The following is a 19,725-nucleotide window of genomic DNA, read 5'->3' as shown; positions in this document are numbered from 1 at the left end:
CAACAATAAATCTGACTGCTCATCCTCTGGTTTCCAGGTTTATGAAAGGACTTTTCAATATCAAACCACCTCTCAAATCGCCTCCAGTGGTTTGGGATCTTAATGTTGTTCTCTTCAGATTAATGAAACCTCCATTTGAGCCAATCTTAAATATCTCACTTGGAAAATTATATTTTTAGGGCTCCTTTTACAAAGGTGCGCTAGGGCCTTAAAGCGCGGAATAACACGCACTAAAATGCCGCGTGCGCAAGCCGCTACCACCTACTTTTGAGCAGGCGGTAGATTTTTTTGCTAGCGCACGCTAATCCAGTGCGTGCGGTAAAACCCGTAGCGCACCTTCGTAAAAGAGTCCTTAATCTCCATTCTTAATCTACTTCTACATGTCGGACACACCTTTACAGTTTTCCACCATGGTAAGGTACTTCTCCGTACCCATCCAAAATTCTTACCGAATACAGTCACGGAATTACATTTGAATCAATCGATTGTGCTTTCAGTTTTCTTTCCCAAGCCTCATCCTCATCCTAGAGAATAATCTCTTTTTACTTTAGACTGTAAACGAGCCTTGACTTATTACTTGCAACAGACTAAGCCACATAGAACATCTCCTCAACTGTTCATTTCCTTTGATCTTAACAGGTTGGGTCAGCCTGTAAGCAAGAGAACTATTTCCACATGGTTGGCGGCCTCTATTGCCTTCTGCTATGCTCGGACTAGGCTGCAGCTCGGCTGTCATGTAACAGCACATAAGATATGAGCTATGGCAGCTTCAGTTGCTTTCTTATGTTGCATTTTCATAGATGAAATCTGCAAAGCAGCTTCTTAGTTCTCAGTTCACATGTTCATGTCTCACTATTGTCTGGAATTTTTTTCCAGATGAGATGGTAACTTCGGCCAAGTACTATTACAAACTTTATTCTCTTAATGGCCAACTCTCCCTCCATCCCATTGCAGTAAGCTAGGGAGTCCCACATGTGAGAATATGCTGCCTGCTTGTCCTAGGAAAAAGCACAGTTACCGTAACAGGTGTTATCTGGGATAGCAGGCAGATATTCTCACAACCCACCTACCCACTTCCCCTGATTGGCTTCTTAGCTTGCTTATGGAACTGAGGTACTGCGAGCCTACGTTGGGTGGGAAGTCACTTGCGCATGCGGGCAGTCACAAAGTTTCTTAAAACTTAAAGTGACAGTACACTTTTAATACTGTCCATACCGGGGCTTCATGGATGACATTGCCCACATGTGAGAATATCTGCCTGCTGTCCCAGATAACACATGTTATGGTAAGTAACTGTGCTTTCTGGGTGGAGCTTACTTTAATTCTACCATCGGAGATCTTCCTTGACATTCTTGCACTCCTTCGTGAAGTAGTAGTATTAAGTTTGATATGCAAGCAAGGGAGGAATTGTTTGGTATGTATTATGCCCCTGGTCTGGTCTGGTTAGGAAGAAAAGGAAATTAAAATTAGATTTTGCATTCTAATTTTCTTTCTTTGAGTCCAGCCAGACCAGCTAACTCCCACCCAATATGATTTTCATATCTATTTTCATTGTTGATGCTTTTTCTAGTCTGATTTTATTGAAAGACAATTATTTCTTTTTGAATGCCAGTTAATTCTTGGGTTGTGCATTTTTCTTCTTTTGGGAGTCAGTCAGTTGAGTATGAGTTAGGATCTAGTGGAGGTACTTTGATGTGGAACTGCCCCTCCCCAGCCCCCCTAAAGATAGAGGGGTTGTGGTAGAAGTTATCTTTGAGCTTGCTACAGGAATAAATGGAGAACTGATGTTCGAATAGGATCCTGTCTAAGGTCTACTATTAACAACTAAATTCTTATGTTATGTTTGCTGGTAAGAAGCATAAACCCATATGCCTGGACTGGTCTGGATGAAGTCAAGAAGAGATTAGCAGGTAAGTCTGAGTTCATCCTCTAGATCACCAAGGTCTTACTAGGAGACATATCAAAAGAATACTGCAACTGTTAATTGGGCTTTCTTTGCTTTCTTCAAAAAATTCCTCTTATTTTGGACATATTTGCAGAACTTCTGTCATAGTTATGTACTGGCTTTTGAAATGATCAATTATACCTTTTATTGCTGCTAAGTATTCAGCAGTATATGTTTTTCCTGATGTTTTAAGTGAGACACACTATTCTGAATCATAAGCACATATGCTTGAATTATTGCGAGGATTACTCCATCTGATACCCATGAAAACCAAGGTTACTAATGTTCTCTTAGATTTTTTTATTTTGTCCACTTCTCAGTTTTGCCCTGTATATTTATTCAAAAATTTGCCTGCAGTACCTGCTGTTATGTGGATTGTATCCTGATTGCTCATCCATACATTTGAAGAGATTGATGAAAAAACACTTCAGTTTATCAACAATTATTTCTTGCTGTAATCCACAATTTTTAAATTTAGAATTTATCTATGCTTATTTATTGATAACATTTTAACTCCAATTTAATTTTTAACATTTACAAACCAATTATTTTTATTTACCCTGATTTAACCCCCAGTTCATATTATGGGTAGCATAGAAGCAAATAGTATTTTTTCAGTCTGATTATCTTAAATGTAAAGACTTATGTTGTTGAAATGTCCTATAAATTCTCTATATCTTTAAGATGACTTTCTTTAACACTTACTATGGAATCAGCCCAGAAGCTGCCTTATCAATGATGTTGTATATGCTATAGTAGTGATTTGTTTCCTTTATTGCAGAGTATTATCCAAAATTATGTCACTATCCACGAGAATTATATAATGGTCCTTGTTTACCATTTATTGAGGCTTGTTGAGAAGCTCCACACAGCAGAGATTGTTCATGGAAACCTGCATCCAGAGATACTTTTTCTGGGATTTGGGTTAGTCCCTTCTTTATTTTTTAAACGAAATGGATTCTGTATGTATGCTATAGTTTTGTTCCATTGTTACCTCATTAGAATCTTTGCTTTGTGACTCATGATTTCCCAGTTACTCTCTTGATGGATTATGATGATGTCTTTAAACTTGGACTAAATTTAGCTTTACTAGACGCATATCATGGTTAAGAATCACAGTCATAAGAACATAAGAATTGCCACTGCTGGGTCAGACCAGTGGTCCATTGTACCTAGCAATCCACTCACGCAGTGGCCCTCTGGTCAAAGACCAGCACCCTAACTGAGACTAGCCCTACCTGCGTATCTTCTAGTTCAGCAGGAACTTGTCTTACTTTGTCTTGAATCCCTGGAGGGAGTTTTCCCCTATGACAGAATCCGGAAGAGCGTGCCAGTTTTCTACCACTCTCTGGGGTGAGGAAGAACTTCCTTATGTTCCTACAGAATCTATCCCCTTTCAATTTTAGAGAGTGCCCTCTCGTTCTCCTACCTTGGAGAGGGTGAACAACCTGTCATTATCTACTAAGTCTATTCCCTTCAGTACCTTGAATGTTTCGATCATGTCCCCTCTCAATCTCCTCTGCTCGAGAGAGAAGAGGCCCAGTTTCTCATCTTTCGCTGTACGGCAACTCCTCCAGTCCCTTAACCATCTTAGTCGCTCTTCTCTGGACCCTTTCGAGTAGTACTGTGTCCTCCTTCATGTACGGTGACCAGTGCTGGATGCAGTACTCCAGGTGAGGGCGCACCATGGCCCGGTACAGCGGCATGATAACCTTCTCCGATCTGTTCGTGATCCCCCTTCTTTATCATTCCTAGCATTCTGTTTGCCCTTTTCGCCGTCACACATGCATGGACGGCTTCATCGACTTATCAATCAGAACTCCCAAGCCCCGGACATCCTATATTCGTGCATGAGATTTTTGTTACCGACATACATCACTTTACACTTATCCACGTTGAACCTCATCTGCCTTGTCGATGCCCATTCCTCGAGCCACATTGCAGATCACGTTGCATGTCACGTTGCAGATCTTCGCAATCCTCCTGCGTCTTCACTACTCTGAATGACTTCGTATCGTCCACAAATTTAATCACCTCACTCGTCGTACCTATGTCCAGATCGTTTATAAAGATGTTGAAGAGCACGGGTCCAAGCACCGAGCCCTGTGGCACCCCACTGGTGACACTCTTCCAGTCCGATTACTATATTGTGCAGTGCTGTTGAGATGTTATAAAAATATGAACCAGGATAATACATTATAAACCTTTTGCAATATTGCTGGTTTTGTCCTAATAGTTGATGCTGTATTCACTGAACCCTATTTGGTGCAAGACTATTAAAGGGAATTGTTGGTAACATTATTTGTTCATAATTTTTTTTTCCATGTTTTTCTCAGGATTGGAGCCATAGTTTCCTGTAACAAGAACATCAGTATTCTGAAGCTTGTTGATTTTACTCACAGTGTGGATATGAGGTTACAACCTCTGTCTTCCCTTAACGGTTTTCCTATAATAGAAACCCAGCAAGCACAGCAGATTCTGTCTGAGAGTTCATCCCCATATCAGGTAAATATATGCTCAGACCCTGAAACTTATATATAAATATCTTCGTCGTAGTGCAGAATAACATGCACAATTGTTTTTTTTGTTTGTTTTTTTAAGTTCAAAAAGTTTTATTTATTTTCAAGCATAGAATAAACACAATATGGAATGTACACCAACCAATAACACAAACATTTTTACTCTTTAGAACCTCATAGCCCCTTCCCTTACCCTACAAAAGCTAAATTGCTATAACTCTAGGGATTTATAACAAAACTAATGGGATTGGGATTGAATACTTTGTAGACAAATGCTATGCTGGTCATATTGTCCTTTATCCCTTATTCAGGTGAATTCTGATTTTATTTCAGGTGGACCTACTTGGTATTGCAGAGATAGTACACTTGCTGCTATTGTGTGAACACTTGCAAGTCCATCAAGAGGATTTCAAATGGAAACTTAGCAAGATTATTCCCAAGTAAGCTTCCTTCTGTTATAAGGGCACAAAAATTTACTGGTCATAGAAGCATCTTTTAGAATCTTCCTTTATCTATTGTACCCTTCCTTCTTTTGTTCCTGAAATCTGTATAATCCTGTTATCCCAGAACAAGCAAGCAGCATATTCTCAACATGTGGGTCACATCACCAACGGAGCCCCCTAGCGGACGTTCTCGCAAGCAGACTTGCTTGAAGATCTTTGAGCTTGCGATTGGACCGCGCATGCGCGAGTGCTTCTCCCGCCTGACCTAGGGCATGCGTCTCCTCGGCATGGCCTCAGTTCTTAAGTTTCTGCGGAGCCAGAAGCACTGCTCCCTTGCTTCGTGTGAAATCGTTGTGCCTGTTTGCACTGCGGCTTGCATTTGTTTTAAGGTTAGTCGCTGTGCTCTCTTCTTTTGTTTTTCACTTCATGTCTTTGTACCAGGTTACCGGTCGTTGTTAGGCCGCTTGGCCTTGCGGGGCTGCAGCGGTATTTTTTTCTTATGTCCCGGCCTCGTAAAACTGCACCCAGTGCAACCGGGTTATCTAAATTACCGACCCACATCGTTGGTGTGTGGAGTGCCTCGGCGCGGACCACTGTACTGAGTCCTGCCCACTTTGTGCGACCTTGCAACCGCGGGCGCTTCATCAGAGGGAGGCCAAGATTCTTCCAACCGTTTGGCCCCAGGGATCCTGCGGGACAGGCCTCGAGCTCGGCCTCAGCATTGGGGGCCTCGGCCTCGAAGTCCCCCTTGGCCTCGAAGGCTCTGACCTCAGCTCCTCCTCCTACCCCGGCCTCGGGTAAGTCTCCTCTTGCCTCCTCAGGTGTGCCGGCAAAGAAGCCTGCCTCGGAGTCTCATGTGAGGGCCGCTTTGTCGGCCTCTTCGAGACATCATTCAAAGCGTGCCTCCTCACGTAGGGAATACTCTTCCTCAAGGTCGCCCCCGAAGGAGCGCACTGCTGCACCTCCGACCCAACAGCCTCTGGTCTCGGTGCCTATGTTCGAGGACATGCTTAAGGCTATCCTTACCACGCAGCTTTCCTCGGTGGTGAGCCAACTGGTCCCGGCCTCGAGTCAACTGACCACGACCCAGTCCTGGTCTGACCAGCCTGGGCGTTCTTCCCTTGTGTCCTGGGGCCGTGCTCAGAAGTCTCAAGACTGCCCTCGAGTGACTAGTCCCCAGATTTGGGGCATGTGGCCTTTCGGGTGGGGAATATCCACCTCCAATATCATGTTCTTCCCTTCGGCCTGACGGCCTCGCTAAGTGTTTTCACAAAATACCTGGTAGTGGTGGCTGCGGCCCTGCATCTCCGCGGGCTTCAGGTGTTTCTCTACCTCGCCGATTGGTTGATCAAAGCGTCATCTCACCAGGAGGTTCTGCGAGCGACGAATCAGACTATTTCACTCTTCCAGAGTGTCGGCTTCGAGGTGAACTTTCCCAAGTCTCACCTCCATCCGTCTCATCCCCTCGAGTTTATCGGAGCGGTCCTGGACACAGTTCGTCTCCGCTCCTTCTTGCCTTGGCCTTGTCAGGAGGCCCTTGTTCGTCTGTGCCAGCGGGTGGCCCTCCTGTCCTCGGCCCCGGCTCGACTCATGATGGTTCTGCTCGGCCACATGGCCTCCACAGTTCATGTGACTCCTTTTGCCAGACTTCACCTCTGTATTCCTCAATGGACTCTGGCGTCCAAGTGGAACCAGGATCGGGATCCTATCTCTCGACCCATTGTTGTGACTCCTTTGTTGAAACGGTCTCTCTGCTGGTGTATGCTCTCTTCCAATCTTTCCAGAGGTTTTCTGTTTCATGTTCCTCCTCCTCAGAAGGTCCTCACGACGGACTCGTCAGTCTATGCTTGGGAAGCACATCTGGACGGTCTTCGCACTCAGGGTCTCTGGACCAGTGCTAAATGTCTTTGTCAGATCAATCTGCTGGTGCTTTGGGCAGTTTTCCACCCTCTGAAGGCTTTTGTCACCTGCTTCGCGACCGTGTGGTGCTGGTTCACACGGACAACCAGGTCGCCATGTATTATATCAACAAACAGGGGCGATGCAGCTCTGGGATTGGGCCATTCGCTGCAACATTTTCCTCCAGGCGGTCTACATTCAGGGCCAGCACAATTGTCTGGCGGACAAGTTGAGTCGTCTTCTGCAGCCTCATGAATGGTCTCTCCATTCCTCGACCCTGCGTCAGGTGTTTGCTCGTTGGGGGACTCCGGATGTCAATCTGTTTGCGTGCCCACCTCAATCACAAGTTGCCCCGCTTCTGCTCCAGGGTTTACATGATTGAGGTGGATGCCTTTCTTCTGGATTGGGCGCATCTGTTTCTGTATGCGTTCCCTCCTTTCCCTCTGATTCTGAAGACTCTCGTAGAGAGCTGCACGTGAACGGGGATGACGGGAATCCCACGGGACCCGCGGGTTCCCCCTTTGGGTCATGGGGATCCCGTGGGGACGCCCCCTAGGGTCGTGGGGATCCTGTGGGGACGCCTCCGAGGGTCGCGGGGTTCCTGCGGGGTTGGATCGCAGTGCACTCGAGCCGCGAGGGTAGTCTCCTCCTCCTTACCTGCCCTGTCGCAGCACACAGCCGAACGGAAGTCTTCCCGATGTCAGCGCTGACGTCGGAGGGAGGGCTTAAGCAAAGCCCTCCCTTCCTCCGACGTCATCGCTGACATCAGGAAGACTTCCGGTCGGCTGTGTGCGGCAGGGCAGGTAGGAAGAAGGCAATGGCGTACAAAAGAGGGGGGAGGGGGCGGTCCGCCCCGGAGAATGTGCACAGCCGGTCAGGTCCCCCGATCGACCGACAACAGGCCCGGCCGACAAATCTCCCTGCCCTGTAGCCGCGAATCTAAATTACCTCTTACAGCAGCTTCACTACTCCAGCTGCTGTAAGAAGGTAATTTAGATTCGCGGCTACAGGACAGGGAGATTTGTCCAACCGGGCCTGTTCTGTTGTCGGTCGGGTGCGAAAGCGCCACAAAGGGAGGGAGGAAAGGTGGAGTGGAGAAGAAAAGACGCTTAAGGGGGGAGAAGGCCGCTGAAAGTACTGGGGAAGACAAAGGGGTGGAGAAGAACGCTGAAAGGACATGGGGTAAACGGGAGGAGGGGGGGAAGGATGCTGAAAGCACATGGGGAAGACAGAGGGGGGGGAGAAGGACCCTGAAAGCACTGGGGAAGACAAAGGGGTGGAGAATGCCACTGAAAGGACATGGGGAAAACAGGGGGGGAGGGAGAAGGCCGCTGAAAGGACATGGGGAAGACAGAGGGGGGAGAAGGATGCTGAAAGGACATGGGGAAGGCAGAGGGGGGAGAAGGATGCTGCCTGACAGGACATGGGGAAGATGGTGGGGGAGAAGGACACTGAAAGGAAATGGGGAAGAGGGAATGGGGAGAAGACGTTGGCAGGGAAGAAGACAGAGGTGCCAGACTATGGGGGGAGCGGAGGGAAAAAGATGGGTGCCAGACCAATTTGGGAGGGGGGAGAAAGGGAGAGGCACAGTAACAGAGCAAATGGAAGACACAGAGAGAAGAGAGGCAGTGGATGGAAGGAATTGAATGAAAACATGAAGAAAGCAGAAACCAGGCAACAAAGGTAGGAAAAAAATTCTTTTTTTTTTTTTTTTTTTTTTTGCTTAAGGATAAAGTAGTATATTAGTTGTGTTGATAAAAATTTATAAACATTAGAGGCTCTGGTAGAAACCCGTTTACAAAGTATGTATTCTTCCCAATTAATATTTCCAAATTAATAAAGTCTTTTTGCTTATTTTTAAATGGGTTTCTACCAGAGCCTTTAATTCAGTAGCATAATTAAATGAAATAACTATTTCTGTAGTTTATAGGGACGGGTGGGGATGTAGGGGATTCCTCGCGGGGACGGAGGGGATTCCTCGCGGGGACGGGTGGGAGTCCTCACGGGGACGGGTGGGACTTTGGCGGGGACGGGTGGGATTTCTGTCCCCGCGCAACCCTCTAGACTCGTCAAGCTCAAATCCTCGCACGCCTCCATGATTCTGATAGCTCCTCGGTGGCCCCGCCAGCCATGGTTCTCCCTTCTGTTGCAGCTCAGTTCCAGGGAGCCTCTTCTTCTGCCTGTTTTTCCTTCTCTGCTTACGCAGAGTCGGGAATCTTCTTCATCCCAACCTGCAGTCTCTACACTTAACAGCATGGTTCCTCGAGACTTAATGCCCTCATTCCAGTTCTTTCAGTCTGTGCTGGATGTCCTGGAGGCATCTTGGAAGGAGTCCACTCGCCAATGTTATCATCAGAAGTGGACTCGTTTCTCTTCTTGGTGTACTCGGCTGCATCAAGATCTGCAGTCTTCCTCCTTGTCTTCTGTCCTGGACTACCTGTTGCACTTGTCTGGGGCTGGACTCCAGTCCTCATCGATTCGAGTCCACCTTAGTGCCATCGCTGCTTTTCATCAGCCGATTATCGGGAAGCCTATCTCTATTCATCCTGTGGTTTCCCGCTTCATGAAGGGCCTCTTTCACGTTCATTCGTCCCTTAAATCTCCTGTGGTTTGGGATCTCAACGTGGTCCTTGCACAATTGATGAAGCTCTCTTTTGAGCTGCTGGCGCGGGCTCATTTGAAGTTTCTCACTTGGAAGGTTGTGTTTCTGGTTGCTCTCACTTCTGCCCATCGGGTCAGTGAGCTTCAGGCCTTGGTGGCGGACCCGCCTTTCATTGTCTTCCATCATGATAAGGTGGTCCTCCGTACCCATCCTAAATTCTTGTCTAAGGTTGTTTCGGATTTTCACATCAACCAATCCATTGTCCTTACTGTGTTTTTTCCGAAGCCCCATTCTCATCCTGGTGAAGTGGCTCTGCATTCTCCTGACTGTAAGCGTTCGCTGGCCTTCTACTTACAGCGCACTGCTCTTCATCGTACTGCTTCCCAGCTGTTCATCTCTTTCGATCCTAATCGCTTGGGGCGCTCTGTTTCTAAGCGGACCATTTCTAACTGGTTGGCGGCTTGTATCTTTCTGTTACGCTCAGGCTGGTCTCTCCCTGCTGGGTCAAGTCACTGGCCACAAGGTCAGAGCGATGGCGGCGTCGGTTGCTTTCCTCCGCTCGACTCCACTTGAGGAAATCTGCAAGGCTGCCACGTGGTTCTTGGTTCATACATTCACCTCTCACTACAGTCTGGATGTTTTCTCCAGGCGTGACGGCTATTTTGGCCAGTCAGTTTTGCAAAATCTGTTCTCCTAACTATATTTATAAAATACAGAATTTAAAATCACCAAAACTTTAGTTAATGACATTTTCTGTGTATAATTCCCATGGTCTCAGGGAACTCAATGGCAGGCTGCAGGCTGACCACACAGCACAGTTACTTACCATAACAGAATTCCTGTTTTGGTTAGCTTGGAGGTCTCCCACATGTTGAGAATATGCTGCCTGCTTGTCCTGAGATAAAGCACAGTTACTTATCGTAACAGGTGTTATCCAGGGACAGCAGGCAGATATTCTTGCAACCCATCCACCTCCCCGGGTTGGTTTCTTTGCTAGCTATCTGGTCTGAGGCCACGCTGAGGAGACGCATGCCCTAGGTCAGGTGGGAGAGGCACTCGCGCATGCGCGGTCCACTCGCAAGCTCGAAGATCTTCAAGCAAGTCTGCTTGCGAGAACGACCGCTAGGGGGCTCCGTCGGTGACGTCACCCACATGTTGAAGATATCTGCCTGCTGTCCCTGGATAACACCTGTTATGGTAAGTAACTGTGCTGTGTGGTCAGCCTGCAGCCTGCCATTGAGTTCCCTGAGACCATGGGAATTATACATAGAAAATGTCATTAACTAAAATTTTGGTGATTTTAAATTCTGTATTTTATAAATATTTTCAGAACAACCACTCTAGCAATTTGTTTTTATCAGTTTTAGTTAAAATTTTACTTATCACAGAAGCTCTGTGCAATTCTGGTTTCAACATTATGTAATGTGGCTCTCTAAGGGTAGTACTGACATTTGGCTCTCTGCGTATAAAGATTGCCTACCCCTGGTCTACCATGGTTTGCTTGCATGATATGAATTGTTAGCTAATGACCTGACCTTCTGTCTGTTTTGCATGACATGTCTTTTGGGATTTTTTTTTTAACAGCCTATTCTTTAGTGTCTCTCCAAACTAGTACAGTTCACTGATGGGTAATAGCTTACCAGCAGGTGGAGAATGGGACAAAACCTTGACTGTAATCCTAATAGCTGTGCTTCCCTCTAGTCTAACCAGTCTGTTCTCAGTCTCAGCAGGTGTGGTAAGCTGTGCCAGTCTTCCCTTGTTTAGGCTTGTTGGAAGTTATTTAGTGGCCTTCTTGTCCCCGTTTGGTGCCGGACTGAGCTTGGGGGGACCCTTGTGGGGGTCCATCTGACCTCGGGGGTGTCGCATTTGATGGGTTACAAGTTGAGTCCCTCCCCCATTTCCTCCACCTCCCCCAAATTTTTCTAGAGGTGCCTCAGCTGTAAGCCTTGCTGCCGATACCAGCAAGGCATATGGCTTAGAGAGCCAGTGGAGTCTATTCTGACAGAAAAAAAAATCCTGAGGCAATGCCGGTCTGAAGGGAGACTTCAGTTCATTGTTATTGCTTTTTATTGCTAACTGGCACTTTTTTCCCTTAACTAGATTGCATATTGTACAATCAGCACTTTTAAAGGGAAAAAGTGCTTGTTGCACTCCAGACACGAGGTCGATGTGGCCGGCCTGTGCTCGCAGTATGCCGGCCGACGTGAAGGGGAATCCTCGTCTACTTCAGGTACCGGCGTCGAGGGATCCCCTTCACGAGTGCCTCGCATCCAAGCAGCTGACAGCGGGGAAGCTGCCCTTACCACCCACACAGGGATTCCTCCTGCTGCCAATGGTCAGTGAAATAAGGTTTCCCTTACTGCCAATGCTGCTGGTGACTCCCTTGCTACTGCATCAGCCGTTTCTGACCTGGAATCTTAATCTGGTTCTTCGTGAGTTGGTGAGTTTGCCCTATTAGCCGCTGGACCAAATTTCTCTGATGGATCTCACCATCAAGAAAGTCTTTTGGTGGCTGCTATTGCCGCCCTGAGAGTGTCCAAATTTCAAGCTTTGTCCTTTAGAGATCTGTTTCTTACAGATCTCTAAAGAATTACAGACTCAAGCGAGACCCTGCACACAGTTCCTTCTTTCTTGCTAAAAGTTATTTCTAGCTTCTACATCAATCAAGAGGTGTGTTTGCCATCCTATGCATATTCAGGTTCCAGTAAGGATAGAGTATTAAAATCTCTGGATCTGTGCAGCCTGTTGCTGGAGTATCTGGAAGTCACAAACAAATTTCATATGTTAGACCATCTGTTTGTGCTGGCAGGAGTAGCCTGTAAGGGTTGACCAGCATCAAAAGCCACCATTTCAACATTTAACACTCAGAATATGTGCTCTGTTCAAAAAGGTATATCCAATCATCTGGATTTCCCTTTATCAAGACTATCCTCTTCTGAGGGTAGTCTGGATAATTGGCATTCCACTGTATTTTACACACTTATATTCTGCTTTAAGGCCAAAGACATGATGGGGGCATCCTTTGAGCCACTGATGGCAGTGTCTGTCAGGCTTCTTACACAGAAGGCAGTATGGTAGAAATTTGGCTAGGAGGATTTCTGAACTTCAGGTCTTGTCCTGTAGAGAGCCTTTTCTTTTTCTTTTTTGGTGTTTCCCAGGAGATGCACAACAACCTAGCCTTTCCTTTCCAGCAGTGATTTGATCCTTCTTTTGGAAAGGAAGAGGAGAAGCCAGATTATAGGAATCTTCATTTTCTGGAGAGAAGGTGTGCTTTGTGGAGTTACCTTAACCCTTTATTTGGCATTGTTGCTCAGAAGCAACATGTGTTTCTGTGGCTCTTTTGAGAGATAGGCATCTCCAAATGCCTGTTACTTTGACACTGTTGCTGTGGTTCAGCATCAAGTTATGTAAAACAGCTGTTTCATCATCTGCCAATTAAAGGGTTATGGTTCTAAATTTTTAGGGAACTGGATAATTTATTCATTGGGCTGGTCGGAAGATGTATCAAGCAGTGTCTAACGCACTGCTTGATTGCTTGTTGAAAGAGACTCCTTAATTTCTCTACACACGCTTTACTACTTGTAGCACACAGAAAATATCAAAGTGTAGATGCCCCTATTACTTAGTAAATATGGGGTTATGATATTTTCTTTGTTTAGTTTTTCTCCTGAGGAATATTACATTTTTTTGTGGGGAAGAAGGAATAGATAAGGGAATGTATTTGAAGAAACACTTGTATGCCTTCAGAGACTGAATTCATCATACTGTTTTCTAGGTATTTGAACAGTGAGCTGTGGGCCAGATTTTTTGAGACGATTCTGAATGCAGATGGCAAGTCTACTGTATCTGTGCTGAGGGAGTTGGGAGAAGAAATGAAGCCATCCGATAGTGTTTATCAGGACCTTCGTAATTTCATTTCTTTTTTAGTTTAGTGCACACAAGGCTTGATATCAGCACCCCAAAGGCTCCTTCAGGTGGACACCTTAACTACACAAAACTTGCTTGTCTTCCTGAGGAAATACATCTTGTCTACAGATATGAATGCTGGAGAATTTGTAATATCATAGACATGATTTATACTTACTGAGTGTTAGTGCTTTATTTCCTTTCACCTGCTTATATTTTATGTAAAATTGTTGTAAAGTTTTATAATCAGTGGTTTGCATTAAACAAGCTGTAACATTAATTTATTAGTAATAGATGAATTGAGCAACATCAAAAAGAAAATTCCAACCAGTTTAAAGATGAGTATCACTGGGCGTCAGGTAGTGTGTCTGTGCTATACCTAATACCAATAAAGGGTTATGTATATCTGTGTCCCATTGAGTTCTGACAAGCAATGCACTGGTTTTACCCCCACCTGTACATGTGCTCTATCCTGATAAATGTATATCTACTAATTGGTTTCCTGCTTTCCTTTGGGAAATTACAGCATAATGGTTTCTGATGACACTGTGACCTTACAAAAATCTGGAGTTAGAGTTCTGGAAAACTACTTAGAGCTAACTCATAAAAAATATTGGCATTGGGAATGAGTCTCAAACATAATGAATCCAAGAAAGGTGTGAAAAACTACTTACAGAAACAGGGAAAAAGGTGGAGTTTTATAGTTAACATTAAAAATTAACACACCAGAGAGTGTGGCGTGGTGGTTAGAGCTACAGCCTCAGCACCCTGAAGTAGTGGGTTCAAACCTCAATAAACCTCAGTAAATAAAATGTCGCCCCTAAGGCCAGAACCCCAGGTTTTAACAACAAGAATTCTTTCCTACGTTTTTGGGTATCCCTGGCCAAATCCGGATACATTTGTACTTTTAAACCTAAGAAATCCTTATGCTTAAAGAAATTTTTCATAGGCCAATTTTTATCCGGTGCCATTGCTACCGTCAATAACAATGTAGCAGGTGTAACTGATTGTCTATCAGACAACTCAAGCAATTCTGTTACATTCAAATCAGGAGCAATTCCTTGCTGCTGATTTTTTAGTTTTGATGGCAAATAATAAACCTGGGATAAAGGAGGCAATTGTTCCTCGGTAATCTCCAAAACCTCCATCATAAATCTTTTTAACATTTCCCTAGGAGTATACACAGCTAGGGAAATTAATCAATCTAATATTATTGGAGCATGACAAATTTTCTAAGGATTCTAATTTCCTCCTAAGATTGATATTGTCTTTTATCAAAGTTTCTTGAATCTTTTTGGGCAAGGTCAATTCCTGATTCACATTATCCACCAAGGTTTTAGATTCAAGCATTTCAGTTTGTAGATTTTTAATATCAATTGCTTGAGACTTTGTTTGATTGTCCATACGTTGGAATTGGGGATTTATTGTTTTTCCAGTTCTTTATTCATTTTTTTAAAAACTTACAAGAAGTGTAACAGTATTTATAGCATTTAAAATTCAAATACAACACTTAATATTCTGTTAAACATTATATCAGACTTTATCCCCCCTCCCTCCTAATCAATTACACTCTTAAAATTCCAGAAAACCTATCATAAACCCCATTCTTATATACCTTATTTAATGTTCAAATCAATAAAAATCCCTTCCCTCCCCTCATCCTTGATATGTATTTTTAAGGGGGAAAAATAAAAAGAACTATTCAATCATTACAATATTTTGTTAATGACTCCCAAATCTCCTGAAATTTTCTAAAATTCCCCTGCTGTGTGGCTATTAGCTTCTCCAATTTATAAATATGACATAAAGAGTTCCACCAAAAACTGTAATTAAGTCTCTTCCAGTTTTTCCAATTACTCATAATCTGTTGTATGGCAACCCCTGTTATAATAAGTAGAAGCCTGTTGTTCTTAGATGATATTTGGCTCTTAGCCCTCATTGACATGCCAAACAGCACAGTATCATAGGATAATGCCACTGGATTTTCTAACATACAATTTATTTGATCCCATATTGATTTCCAAAAAGCAAGAATCAATGGACAATAGAATAACAAATGATCTAATGTCCCAACTTCAAGATGACAGTGCCATCATCTATTAGATTTAGAGCTATCTAATTTCTGTAAACAAACCGGAGTCCAAAATGCTCTATGTCAGTGATTCCCAACCCTGTCCTGGAGGAACACCAGGCCAATCGGGTTTTCAGGCTAGCCCTAATGAATATGCATGAGAGAGATTTGCATATGATGGAAGTGATAGGCATGCAAATTTGCTTCATGCATATTCATTAGGGCTAGCCTGAAAACCCAATTGGCCTGGTGTTCCTCCAGGACAGGGTTGGGAACCACTGCTCTATGTAACAGAAAAAAACCAAGTTTTTCTCATAGATGCTGACACTGTACATCTCATCCTCCAAGACCAAATTCGTGGCCATTGAGACACAGTAATTTGATGCTTAATCTCAATGCTCCAAATGTCCCTAAGTCCTTTCGGTACTGCTTTGGTGCATCCCATTTGTTCTTGTGGCATGATGGGTACTGCTTTGGTACATCCCATTCGTTCTGTGCCAGTCTGGAAGGATGATAAAGGAGAAATTAGGTTCTTACCTGCTAATTTTCTTTCTTTTAGTCCCTCCAGACTGGCACAGACTCCGCCCTGTTGTTTTATTTGGTATTTTTCACGAAGAGTACATTTTTTTTCCACGGTATTTTTTTGTCTTGGTTTTTTTGGGGAGTATAGTAAGAACAGCGGTGTTTGGTTCATCTGGCTTAGTTGGCAAACTGTGGGGACATTTTGATGGTTCTTGTTCTAATCAGTGCCTAATCCGAACTTAATCTGTTCCAGAACCCTGTTTGAGTTCCAAGACAATTTTTCCCATTGAAAATAATAGAAACTGGATTAATCCGTTCCTTGGTCCCACACTGGATTTGGCAGAGGCAGCAAGATCGGGCCCCCCTTTCTCCCCCACCGGCAGAGGCAGCAAGATCGGGCCCCCCCCCCCACACCGGCAGAGACAGCAAGATTGGGCCCCCCACCCCACTCCACCGGCAGAGGCAGCAAGATTGGCCTCCCCACCGGCAGAGGCAGCAAGATCAGGCCCCCCTCCCACTGGCAGAGGCAGCAAGATCAGGCCCCCCCCCCCCCCCCCCACTGGCAGAGGCAGCAAGATCGGGTCCCCTACCAGCAGAGGCAGCAAGATCGGGCCCCCGCCGGCATAGGCAGCAAGATCAGCAACTGCAAGCGGTGCTCAGCCCAAAGCTTCCCTCCCAGGTGGAAACAGGAAGATGCATCAGAGGGGAAGCTTTGGGCTGAGCAACGCTTGCAGTTCCAGTACGTTTGGATAACAAAGCAGCATTTGGATTCCGGGTCAAAATTTAATTTTTAAAAAAGTTCAGATTCCAAATTGTTTGAGTTCTAGGGCGTTCGGATTCTGAGGTACCACTGTACTTTGTTTTCTCCATATGTGAGTGGAGCTGGTGTGTTTATAGTTCACGGTTCTTTAGTTCTTAGTTCCTGCTTGGTTATTTGTCAGACTGATTGTAGATGGGCCTGTACAGCCCACTTGTACACCTGCCAAAAGTCAATGTGTTCTCAGTCTCCACCTGCTGGCAGAGGAGAATAAACCTATCTGTTCTGTATTGGTCTGGAGGGACTAAAAGAAAATTAGCAGGTAAGAATCTAATTTCTCCTTTTTGTGGTAACGGATAAGAGGGCCACACACTCACTCCCCCCTTTCCTTTATGGAAAGAAGTAGCATCAGTCCTCAATTTAAGCACAGCTCTGAAACCAACTAAATCAGATTGTCATTTTGTGTAATTAGTTTATTCTGTCCACAGAGAACCTCCATTACAAGTAAGTAACCTGGCTTTCTGGAGATGCTAATGTGTTCTACTTTAAAAGAACTGTAGCAGTTGAATGCATGCAGCATTTAGGCAATCTGTGAGAGTTGTCTTGGCAACCCAGGAATACCTGTGTTTGGCCTGATTCAGTCTATAAAGATAGCACATATTGTAGCAAGCCTATTGGATTTCTATAATATGATAAATAATTTAAGAAGGTAACCAAGACCATACAGCAAATAAACTACTTTAGTAGAAGGAAATTAATATTTGAATAGAGATTTACATTAAAATATTAGTTATGTGATAGCTCAGTCATGCCTGCAGCTCTTCACTGATACTTTTCAGTTTAATCCACTCTGGCAGTTTAATCAGCTGGATTCAAGCATATCTTTCAATATATTAAGGGTTTTGGTATATAAATGAAAATATTTAGGTGAAAATGCTCAAGGGGGATAAATATCAAAGAACAGTTCAACACTGATGTACCATACATGTGAGGGGGTGATATAATAATGAAATCTATATTCCAGTGGATCTCAAGCTCTGAACCGTGATCCCAAATGGGATCTCAAGTTGACACACACACACACAAAATGCTATTTCAGTTTGCGTGAAGAGACTACGAGTCTTATGTATGTGTAAAGTAGAGGTCAGTTGGCTGAGAAATCAGATGATCTAGAGGAGTCCATGATTAGAGAAGAGCAAGGAATGAGTCTTTGAATGTGAATGAAAAAGGGAATAAGCTAAGAAATGTGTCTGGGGTGAAAAAAATGTAAGCTAGAGAGGAGTGAATGAGTGTTTGAACCTTGAGTGAGAGTGAATGAGTATGTGTTTAGGAGGCTATATGTATGGGAGAGTAATAGAGGATATGATAAAATTAAAGGTATAGAAGAGGTTGAAAGACTGAAGGGAGTGAGTGAGTGCAGATGGAAACATAAGAATTGCCATACTGGGACAGACCGAAGGTCCATCAAGCCCAGTATCTTGTCTCCAACAGTAGCCAACCCAGGTATCTAGCTAAATCTCAAGTAGTAAAACAGATATTATGCTACTTATCCTAGAATTTCCCCAAGCTATCTCAATAATGGCCTATGGACTTTTCTTTTAGGAAATTATCCAAGCCTTTTTAAACCCCCGCTAAGCTAACTGATTTCAGCACATTCTCCAGCAATGAATTCCATAGTTTAATTACATGCTGTGTGAAGAAATATTTTCTCTGGGTTGTTTTTTTTTTTTTTAAATCTACTACTTAGTAGCTTCATCACATGCCCCCTAGTCCTAGTATTTTTTTGAAAGAGTGAACAAGCGTTTCACATCTACCCTTTCCACTCCACACAGTATTTTAAAGACTTCTATCATATCACCCCTGAGCCATCTCTTCTCCAAGCTGAAGAGGCCTAGCCGGTTTAGCCTTTCCTCATAGGGAAGTCATCCCAAACCTTTTATCATTTTTGTTGCCCTTCTCTGTACCTTTTCTAATTCTGCTATATCTTCTTTGAGATACGGCAACCAGAACTGCACACAGTATTCAAGGTGTGGCCGAACCATAGAAGGATATAAGGGCATTATGACAGTTTCATCTTTGTTTTCCATTACTTTCTTGATAATCCCTAACATTCTATTTGCTTTCTTAGCTACCACCGCACATTGAGCTGAGGGTTTCAATGTATCCTCAATAATGATACCTAGATCCTTTTCCTGGGCAGTGACTTCTAACATACTATAGAACCCAGCATCATGTAGCTATAGTTTGGGTTCCTCTTTTCCACATGTATCACTTTGCACTTGCTCACATTAAACGTCATCTGCCATTTTGACACCCAATATTCCAGTCTCACAAGGTTCTCTTGCAATTTTTCACAGTTCTCTTGTGATTTAACAATTGTGTCATTGGCAAATTTAATTATAGTTTATTTGGTTATAGCCCCCCTTTTACAAGGTGGGTTACAGTACCACATTTAAAATAATTGTTACAAAACAACCATAAAAGACATACAGTATATACATTTCATCAACATATACAAATTCAGCAGATAAAAATCGCTCAGCACCCATATTTCATTTTGCAAAAAAGATCTCTTCAAAAGCTTCTTAACAATAGTCACATCTTTTTGTTTTCTATAATAAAATGGAATGATTCCACACATACCAACCAGCACAGGAAAAAGCTCTTACTATTGTGACTTGTAACCTTGCCTGCCACCCCACCCCCGGTTACCTTATTTTAATTCTGGTGCTCTCCCTCGCTGGACACGGCTGCCTCTAGCGGCAGTGCAGCACACAAGGCTGCCTGCCTGGCCCCGCACCACTTCCGTTCTCACAGGAAGCGGTGCTGGACCAGGCAGGCAGTCAGTCATGTGCACCATTCTGCCGCTGGAGAAGGGAAGAGTAGGCAGCCGCGTCAGCTGACCAGGCAGGCAGCCTTGTTTGCCACTCTGCTGCTGGAGAGGCAGCTGGAGACAGCGAGTCCTGCTTCCCACAAGCAGCAGCTTCCCCGCAGGCTGGGTGCGAGCAGCAGCAGCAGCAGCCATCGGAACCAGAAGCCGCTGAGTGTCCCAGCATGGCAG

At 44.3% G+C, this 19,725-nt stretch overlaps 1 protein-coding gene across 3 annotated transcripts in view; it reads left to right on the top strand.

The window, feature by feature from the left end:
* The window catches only part of BUB1B (BUB1 mitotic checkpoint serine/threonine kinase B), a 287,868-nt gene extending 274,149 nt beyond the window's left edge, over window positions 1–13,719 (top strand). For all 3 annotated transcript variants that reach the window (XM_033953065.1, XM_033953063.1, XM_033953064.1), the window contains exons 20-23: window positions 2,727–2,869; window positions 4,282–4,450; window positions 4,798–4,904; window positions 13,184–13,719. In XM_033953065.1, the coding sequence (XP_033808956.1) occupies window positions 2,727–2,869; window positions 4,282–4,450; window positions 4,798–4,904; window positions 13,184–13,340 (576 nt within the window). In that variant the 3' untranslated portion in view covers window positions 13,341–13,719. The remainder of the gene's footprint in view (window positions 1–2,726; window positions 2,870–4,281; window positions 4,451–4,797; window positions 4,905–13,183) is intronic.
* The last annotated feature ends 6,006 nt before the right edge of the window (window positions 13,720–19,725 follow it).

Source organism: Geotrypetes seraphini, chromosome 7 (genome assembly GCF_902459505.1).
Source record: "Geotrypetes seraphini chromosome 7, aGeoSer1.1, whole genome shotgun sequence".
NCBI lineage: Eukaryota > Metazoa > Chordata > Amphibia > Gymnophiona > Dermophiidae > Geotrypetes > Geotrypetes seraphini.
Note: the sequence above shows the minus strand (reverse complement) of the source record. Positions and strands in the feature narration are given on the sequence as shown.